We start from the raw sequence: 10000 nt of genomic DNA, 5'->3' as shown, positions 1-10000 counted from the left end.
CTTCATATAATGATACACCACTTCTCATCTGATCAGTGAGGTAACGCCACGGTGTGTCGGGTGTTACTCGTCAACGTAGATTGCCTGACCTGCCACCAATATTAAGTGTACATACGTTGCTCTTCTTTCTTTCCTTCTCAGAACTGACACTGACTTCAGGCACAGATATTAGGATGTACTTTTCTTTCCTCAATTCTCAACACGTATGTCTTGTGGCACGGAGGTTACGCAGCGTGATACGCTTTGATCCTGCGACTAGGCACTCTCTCTCTCTCTCTCTCTCTCTCTCCTATGAACAACCGAAGCCACAGTCAGATAACGGGATACAATGTTTGGGACATGCTCGTTGTCTTCATATCAAGCTTACTGTCGTCTTTTCTCTCCTTATCTTCTGCTTCATTAGCCAATATTCAAGTAGTTTCCTTTCTACAGTAGGCAGGTTACTTGTGTTCTGTTCGCTAATGCCAAAGTTTCTAAATATCTACAAGTAAAGCCTGATTGATCTGTTTTGTTTTTCCTCCATGTTGTTTTACGTCAAGTTTGCTTTGATTCCTTTGACTGAAAACTCTTTGGGGAATATTATGAATCTCTGTGTGTGGAGATGACGTGGTGGAAGATACAGTAATAGGCTGCGTAGATACTCACTCTCTGTATGACTCGAGCTGCCATCTCTTGGTTAGTTCTTATTTTGAGGAGAGAAAACTTGTATTTTTGTTACTATGAGTATTTTCCAGCACCACCACCACCACCATCACTACTATCATTACCATCACAACCACCAACGCTATCATCACCATCATTACTGTCAGCATTGTTTTATTCAAAGACAATAAAACCATCGTACATTTAATATTACGAGTGTTGTCATGATTATCATCACTATTATCATGTTTATCTTATAAGGAAATAAAAATATCATACTTTTATTACTGCAAGTGTTCGTCACTCCTACTGTCATTCCAATCATCATCACTAATAATGTTACTTCCGTTATCATAAGCCAATAAATACATTAAATTTAATCTTCTGGACGTTGACAAGATATGATTAATTGTATTTCAGCGACAAGGGAAGGATAAGACTTTCTCTCTCTCTCTCTCTCTCTCTCTCTCTCTCTCTCTACCGCATCGCAGTCTTCCGTGGAGGAGTGCACCCCCGTGTCATCGAAGTGAGAGGCCGCATTGGAGAGCCGCCCCGTCTGGCCCCCACTCGTGGTCCTCTGGTGGGGAGCCGCTTGCCCCGCCGCCCCGCCAGCGCCTCCACCCCCTACACTGTTCCCGGCGGGGGTGGCGGTGCTCACCTCTCCGCCCCCAGGTCCCCCCGAGGCGGGCGTAGACTTGCGGGCAGCGAGCGGAGACCGCCTGCGCCCGCTGCCGTGACCGCTGCCGCCCACATCACCGGTGCCGCACTTCTTCCTGCAATGGATAGGGCATCGTGAGAGAGAGAGAGAGAGAGAGAGAGAGAGAGAGAGAGAGAGAGAGAGAGAGAGAGAGAGAGATACTAATACGCTGGCTGGAAAGAAAATTAATGTTAACACTGCACAAAAGCGAAGTACAGTTACATGTAAGGCGACTCCTGGCCAGCACAATGCGTTATTCGGCGCGGCCCAGCACCACCCAAGCACCGCCATGACGCGACGCTCTCCTCCACAGTTGCTGCTCTCACTCTCCCTCTCCTCTCCCCAGTGGCACACATAACTGCACTAACGCCGCGCTCATGGCCGTGCTTCCCTTATCCCTTATCTTATCGCGATTATGGATATGAGGTGACAACACACACACACACACACACACACACACACACACACACACACACACACACACACAAAAGGGAGTGATTCATTTCCTGGTAACATGATTCATACACATAATTTTCTTTTCTTTTTTTAATCAATATCACTAATTGGAAGGGATTATTGATATTACTGTTATTATTATTATTATTATTATTATTATTACTATTACTATTATGGTGAATGCAGCGGCGCAGTACCGTTGTTGTTGTTGTTGTTGTTGGTGGTGGTGCAGCTGGTGCCTGCGGGACTGAGGGTGCAGTGTGACCGTCTCGAGGAAGTCCGCGAGGGAGAAGACGGCGAGGCGCGTGACTGGGGACATGGCCGAGCCATGCTCGTCCTCGCCGCTGATAAATATCTCCGGGATGGAGGAGGTGGACGGAGAGCGCATCAGGGCGGGCGAGGAGGGGCGCGTGCGGGATTGGGAGTGGTCATTGAAGGCGGAGGGAGACAGACTGCGCGGGCTGAGGGCGAGGGGCACGGCATCGTTCACCTTGTCTGGCTTGTCCAGGCGGCAGTCACTCTTGGACCGGCGGTGCGCCCCAGGAGGTGCCAGCTCGGGCAGCCCTCCCACACTCAACATGGCGGCGGAGGCTACGAGGCGCGTGTCGGGGCGTCGCCAGGCACACGACCTCCCTGAATAGCCTCCGTGGCCGCGGTCCTGCCGCCCATCACACTCGTGGGACACTGCACACTAAGAGTCTTTCAACACCTGGCCAACACCTGTGCTGCGAGGCGGCTACTGAGGTACTAGACACCTGTGGGCACGTGGGGCGTCATCCAGGTGTAACAAGTACCTGCGTGCACCTGTACCTACAGTACCCCGTGCGTCTGAGTACGTACCAAGGCGCCACACAAACACACACACGGCACACTTGCACAGCCGCCACTCTGTGTGTCATGTGATGATAACAGTATACATAGTGAAGCACGTCATCACGCTTATCACTGATTGAAGCAGCGACACGTCTCCAGTGAGGGGGTGACGGGAAGGGCGGAGGGAAGGGTCCTGGGGGGTGATGGGGGTCAAGGGTGAGGAAATAAGATCATCTTGCCAACTATTTCACTTCCTCGCCAGAACAACACGAAAAACTGCGCTGATTGGCGACGTCTCTCTCTCTCTCTCTCTCTCTCTCTCTCTCTCTCTCTCTCTCTCTCTCTCTCTCTGTTCTGCTTCCAACTGTTAAATTGGAACCAACTCGTCCCTATAAAATATTTGCGAATGAAAGTATTTTTTTCTTTTCATCAACGGGAAAGATTAATTTGGTAATGTATTTCGGTATTAAAAAGACTCGTATCTGGTGCCCCTATCTCATCACCATTGTCACCACCACCAACACCACAAAGCTAGCCATACACACTCCCCTCACGACGTCCCCAGCAATATCACCATCCCCCACACCATTCCTCACCAAACATTATCACTACTACTATCACCAAAATTACCACCATCACTATTTACTAACACTATGTACTAACGTAATATTTTGTTTCCTTCTACAATCACCACCACCACCACCACCACTACCACCGTCACCGCGACACTGTGGCGGGGCACTGTGGCGGGGACGGGACGGGACAGTGCCAATTACAGTGCTAGGGGGCGTGAGGTCACCTGATACATGGGGTCAGGTCACACCAGCCACCTGACACCACCACTACCACCACTACTATCACTACTACGACTGCTATTAACACTTTCACCATTACTACTACTACTACTACTACTACTACTACTACTACTAAACAAAACTCAATTAATCTCCTGTTTTTAATTTATTTTATTTCCACCACTACTACTACTACTACTACTACTACTACTATTACTACTACAGCTACTACTACTACCACCACCACCACCACAAGGCATCATCAGGCACTAAGGGTCAAAATCTCAACGCAAACAGTCGGCGAGAGGCCCTACAAGTCCCATCTTCGTCAGCTTGTTACTCTGTCCTCGTCTCGTCAGCAGAACCGCAAAAGTTTTCATAATTTTTAACATGAGAGAGAGAGAGAGAGAGAGAGAGAGAGAGAGAGAGAGAGAGAGAGAGAGAGAGAGAGAGAGAGAGAGAGAGAGACAGACAGACAGACAGACAGACAGAGAGGCATATCATGTGTAGATCAGATTGACTGTTAACCCGCATACATGCATATTTCTCTCTCTCTCTCTCTCTCTCTCTCTCTCTCTCTCTCTCTCTCTTACTCACTCACTCACTCACTCACTCACTCACTCTTTCAGTCACCACCACCACCACCACCACCACCACCACCACTATCACTACTATCATCAGTCAATAAAATGATAAAAAACATCAACAAATACTAGTAATCAATGTAAACGTGTGTGTGTGTGTGTGTGTGTGTGTGTGTGTGTGTGTGTGTGTGTGTGTGTGTGGGTGTGGGTGGGTGTGCGTGCGTAACTGTCGATAATACCAGCATTAACTTTGTTCTTCCTGCTCTTCTTCTTCTTCTTCTCCTCCCCCTCTATCTCATTCTCCCCTCCTCTTACATCTCCAGACTTTGTTATCTCCTCCTCCTCCTCCTCTTCCTCCTCCTCCTCCTCCTCCTTTCCTCCTCCTCCCTTTGCCCATCCCGCTGACCTTCTACACTCAACCCCTTTAAGATAGAGATACCGTACCATCCTCTCTTTAAGATCTCTCTCTCTCTCTCTCTCTCTCTCTCTCTCTCTCTCCTGGGTTCAAAATATATTATGCTTGCCCTCTCACACTCACACTCAGTCTCTCTTCCTCCTCTCACCTCTCTCTCTCTTGCTTTCTCCTTTTTTCTTTTCTTTTTTCTTTAATCTTATTCTTCCGTTCATTTTTTAATTCATCCTTCCTTCCTTCCTTCCTTCCTACCTTCCTTCATTTCTTTCTTCCTTTCCTTCACTTAAAAGTTTCTCTCAATAAACAAAGGACATTTTCAAATAGCAAGACTCTTCAAATTTAAACTTTTGAGAGGAACAATGTTTTTTTTTTCCTTTAGCTTGTTATAACCGCTCTCTTCTTATGTCAAAGTTCTCTCTCTCTCTCTCTCTCTCTCTCTCTCTCTCTCTCTCTCTCTCTCTCGTTCGTTGTACCTTCTTGTCACGCTATGCACTCTTTCCTCTTCCTCCTATTCCTCCTTCTCCTCCTCCCCCTAGCCCTACCAGCACACACATTCCCATCCTCTCTCTCTCTCTCTCTCTCTCTCTCTCTCTCTCTCTCTCTCTCTAACCCTGACATGCAAAGTTCCCATTCACCTCTCTCTCTCTCTCTCTCTCTCTCTCTCTCTCTCTCTCTCTCTCTCTCTCTCTCTCTCTCTCTCTCTCTCTCATAATCGTGTGTCGCAGTCCTGTCCCCCCATCACCTTTCAGTGACACAGGAGGAGGAGGAGGAGGAGGAGGAGGAGGAGGAGGAGGAGGAGGAGGAGGAGGAGGAGGAGGAGGAGGAGGAGGGCAGGTGAGTTGAGCACAGGTAAGCCTCGATGTGACAGGTAAGACTGGAAGGAAGGCTACCAACACTTCACACTTTCTTTCCAACTCTCTCTCTCTCTCTCTCTCTCTCTCTCTCTGGACAACGTTGGACGGACTTTGCGAGTTAATTTCCTGTTGTCTTTGTTGTTCTTCATTTTCCAGTTTGCTCTTCATTTTTCTTCTTCCTGGCTGGTGTTCTAATATTCTGTAGTTCTGATTTGCTTTTACTTGTTGGCTTTTGTTATGAATATGTTCGTGTTTGAATCTACATGTGAGATTGTTTCATCTTTAATTTTCATTTTGCCTTCGTCACAAAAAACCGCACCTTTTTCTCTGATTTCACCTCTTCAGTACCATGACACGTTTTCTCCTATTTTGTTTACTATTTGATGATTTTATACAGCTTTAGAAACTTATGTGGGGATGAAAATAGTGAAGGCTGTGGCTACTAATCTGACCTCCATAAAGCCTTCCTAATGTTAATAAAATCGTCTAATCATACCCAAAAACTTATGGTAAAAATGCGTCCTAGTACTGAAAGGGGTTAAGTAAACACTGAACGACGCACTCTCAATTCTACTATCTCTCTTTAAACTCGACTGTTTTCTTATATCCACCTACTGGCGTCCTCTCTGTTCCAAGTCAACTCCCTTTATCCCCTTTCCATCCAAGAACATAACCAGAAACCTGAGTCTCTTCTCCTAATCTTCGTGAGCCATTCAATAACGCAATGCTGCTCTCTCTCTTTCAGGTCACAAGTCCTCGCCCTGATCCCTTATTGAGCGTCGCAGCGAGGACAAGGGCAAGGCTGGTCTGGGTCGCCTCAATAGCGCATCAAGGCCAAGAATACTAGGGAGTCAATAGCAGTCAATGAGTCACTCCAACCGTGCCTCACTCAACCAGCCGGGCCAGATTAAAAACTATGGTATATTTGACGGGAGGAAAAGAAAAATATGATGAACAAAATATAGATAGAAATAAATACAACCTAACCTAACCTAAGTCAAATAACTCACGAAAAATAAACGCAGTTAAATAAGTAAATATGTAAGATAATATATATATATATATATATATATATATATATATATATATATATATATATATATATATATATATATATATATGAGAAAACCATTTAGAAATACGTAGAGAAAAAATATAAGGTTGTTTTATTTCGTTATCCTATTACACACACACACACACACACACACACACACACACACACACACACACACACACACACGTAGAGAAAAATATACGGTTATTTTATTTCGCTAACCTTTTTACACGAAATAACTTCACATACACACACACACACACACACACACACACACACACACACACACACACACACACACACACACACACACACACACACACACACACACACACACACAGAAAGCTTACCAAACCCCTAGATCACAATTGACAAACTTTCCTGCCTCACCTCCACAACTTCCAACAGTGTAGAGAAGGTTAGTGAGATCTTCCAGGCTGTTTTCACGATTATACCAAGAGTTTAACCATTATGCACCATCAAAGGGCCACAGGGAAGAAAAACACCCATACTAACTTGGCTAATGATCTGTGTGGCCTTTGAAAATTATTCCTGATGAGAGAGCAAAGTGATTAACTCATTCAGTACTGACACACATCTTTACCTTGATTTTTGGATATGATTACGCGATTTTATTTGCATTAGGAAGGGTCTATGGAGGTCAAAATATTAATGGTTAGAGTCTTTACTGTTCTAATCCCAACATATATTTCAAAAGCTGTATAAAATCGACAAATGTTAAACGAAATGAATATGAAAACGTGTCCTGGTACTGAAGAGATTAAAAACACAACTCTTGATAGAAAAAATAAAATGGTTGAGTAAACTTTGCCAGAAATGATGAAAGCAAGAAATAAGTTAGTGGTGATACTTACACGTGGGGCTTTAAATTCATTTCTGACGAGAAGGCAAAGTAATTCAAAACACAGTTGATAGAAAAATAAAATGAATGAATGAGTAAACTTCGCCAGAAATGATGAAAGCAAAGAAAAAATTAGTGAGGATACTTAGAAGAAAGAAAACCCAAAATAACAAGACTAAAAATATACGTGGGGCTTTAAATTTAATCCTGAAGAGAGAACAGCGCGACTCAAAACAGGTCTTGCTAGAAATGACAAAGAATGGAAAAAAAAAAAAAAAAAAGCGAGGATCCTTAGAAGACAGAAAGCCATTATAATATTTTCACTCACCTCTCTCTCTTTCTCTCTAGCCTTTGAAAATTAACCCTCACGAGAAAACTAAGCGATTCAAAACAATTTGTGGAAGAAAAAATAAATAAAAAAAAACTTCAAATGAAAAGGTAAAAAGATAAAAAAAAAGATGAAGGCGAAGAGACTCAGAAGACAGAAATCCCCTCTTTTCCCCTTCCCCTTCCCTATCACCTCTTCAGGGAAATGGCCTCCTATTCCCCTCACTCTCCCCTCGCGCTCCCCCTCTCCCTTCACTATTCCCCTCGCAAAAAAAAGAAAAAAAAAAAAAGAGAGAACAGAGGGAGAGAGAAGAGAGGAAAAAAGGAGAAACATTCAGTGAAGGATAAGGAAGGAAACAAGAGTAAGGGGAAGGAAAAACATGCATGGAGGAAAGAGAAAGGGAGAGGGAGAGAAGGAGGAGGGGAAAGCTGAAGTAAACAGATATAAAGGAGAGGAAACAAGGGGAGACAAGAAGCTAAAAGTGTCAGAGAGAGAGAGAGAGAGAGAGAGAGAGAGAGAGAGAGAGAGAGAGAGAGAGAGAGAGAGAGAAAGAGAGAAAGAAGTGATTTAAGAGATAAGGAGGTAAATGGGAACGAGGAGGAGGAGGAGGAGGAGGAGGAGGAGGAGGAGGAGGAGGAGGAGGAGGAGGAGGAGGAGGAGGAGGATTACAACTAAAACGAAGATAAATTAAGAAAAGGAGGAGAAAATGACAAAGACGAAAAGGAGAAGGAAGAAAATCAGAAAAGAAGAAGAAGAAGAAGAAGAAGAAGAAGAAGAAGAAGAAGAAGAAGAAGAAGGAAAAGAAAAACAAAAAGAAAAAGAAAAAGAACAAGAACAAGTTTATTAATACCACCCAAATTAACACTTATCACCACCACCACCACCACCACCACCACCATCACCACCACCACCACCACCACCACCACCACCACTATCATCTCAGCCAGTCAATCAATCTCACCTGCCCCGCTCACTCACTCCCACGCACCCGAGCTTAATGAAACGCTTTAATGAATCCAAGGAGAACCATTTGGAATCCTTACAAGGGGTAGATTATGAAGGTGGTGGTGGTGGTGGTGGTGGTGGTGGTGGTGGTGACAGGTAAATTATAGCTTATCTAATCCTTCTTATTAATCATACTTTTAACCTGACTTTCACACCTTGCGAGAGAGAGAGAGAGAGAGAGAGAGAGAGAGAGAGAGAGAGAGAGAGAGAGAGAGAGAGAGAGAGTGTGAGTTTCAAAAAGAAGGCAAAGACAATCTAATTCTCTCTCTCTCTCTCTCTCTCTCTCTCTCTCTCTCTCTCTCTCTCTGTTATCGCTTTGCTAACACCGGAAATGTCACAATGCTATATAACAATCTCTCTCTCTCTCTCTCTCTCTCTCTCTCTCTCTCTCTCTATGATATCCGTCTGTCACGTGATGATTATATACTGTGGGTCTTCTCTAGAGGAGGAGGAGGAGGAGGAGGAGGAGGAGGAGGAGGAGGAGGAGGAGGAACATTGATTAACCTTAACCTGCGTCCTGATCACCCTCATATACCTAGAGAGAGAGAGAGAGAGAGAGAGAGAGAGAGAGAGAGAGAGAGAGAGAGAGAGAGAGAGAGAGAGAGAGGAGGGAGAGGAAAGAGAATATGTCTGTGTGAAAGGGAAAGGAAGAAGAGAGAGAGAGAGAGAGAGAGAGAGAGAGAGAGAGAGAGAGAGAGAATGTCAAGCTGAATGAAAATATCTTATTCTGAATAGATTTTTTCTTTTTTTCCTGTAACTTGACATTATCTTTCAACATGTTCATTAAAACTCTCTCTCTCTCTCTCTCTCTCTCTCTCTCTCTCTCTCTCTCTCTCTCTGTATCTATCACTCCCACACGCTTCCAAAACCACGGAATAAAAATAAATAAACTAATACCTTACTATATCTATCTACTTATCCATCTATCTATCAAAATAAATAAATAAATAAATAAACCGAAAAAATAAGCTTAGTCTACCCTATTAATCTACATCCAGTACCTTGATTTCTGTTCATCTTTTTATCCCAAACTGAACTAAAACTGCTACCGCTTTACTATGGCAACCCAGTGGGCCTCTTAACTCCTTCAGTATTACGTGTTTTTCTATTTACTCGACTTACTATTTGCCGATTTTATACAGCTTCAGAAACTTATGAGGGGATTAGAACAATGAAGACGCTGGCCATTAATTAACCTTCTGACCTCCATAGACCCCTCCTGATGTCAGTAAAATGGTCTAATCACTACCCAAACTCAAGGTAAAAATTGCGTTCCAATATTGAAGAGGTTACCTTGACGTGAGTTCATATTTATTTTCCTTATTATTTGGCGATTTTATACAGCTTCAGAAACTTATGTGGGGGATTAAAAATAGTGAAGACTCTGGCCATTAACCTTCTGATCTCCATAGACCGTTTCTAATGTAAATAAAATGGTTTAATCATATCCAAAACTCAAACAAAAAATGCGTCCCAGTACTGAACAGATTAACTCCTTC

At 43.9% G+C, this 10000-nt stretch overlaps 1 protein-coding gene across 9 annotated transcripts in view; it reads right to left on the bottom strand.

The window, feature by feature from the left end:
* LOC123512033 (transmembrane and coiled-coil domains protein 2-like) overlaps positions 1-10000 on the bottom strand; it is a 110062-nt gene that overhangs the window by 10811 nt on the left and 89251 nt on the right. For 3 of the 9 annotated variants that reach the window (XM_045268185.1, XM_045268183.1, XM_045268180.1), the window contains exons 2-3: positions 1993-2801; positions 1124-1415 (exon numbers count right to left, since the gene is read on the bottom strand). In XM_045268185.1, the coding sequence (XP_045124120.1) occupies positions 1124-1415; positions 1993-2375 (675 nt within the window). In that variant the 5' untranslated portion in view covers positions 2376-2801. Of the gene's footprint in view, positions 1-1123; positions 1416-1561; positions 1711-1992; positions 2802-3271; positions 3321-10000 lie in introns of those variants that run through there. The other 6 variants (XM_045268186.1, XM_045268181.1, XM_045268184.1 and 3 more) reach the window with 4 other exon arrangements.

Source organism: Portunus trituberculatus, chromosome 32 (genome assembly GCF_017591435.1).
Source record: "Portunus trituberculatus isolate SZX2019 chromosome 32, ASM1759143v1, whole genome shotgun sequence".
Taxonomy (NCBI): domain Eukaryota; kingdom Metazoa; phylum Arthropoda; class Malacostraca; order Decapoda; family Portunidae; genus Portunus; species Portunus trituberculatus.
This window is presented reverse-complemented; position numbering and strand designations above follow the sequence as displayed.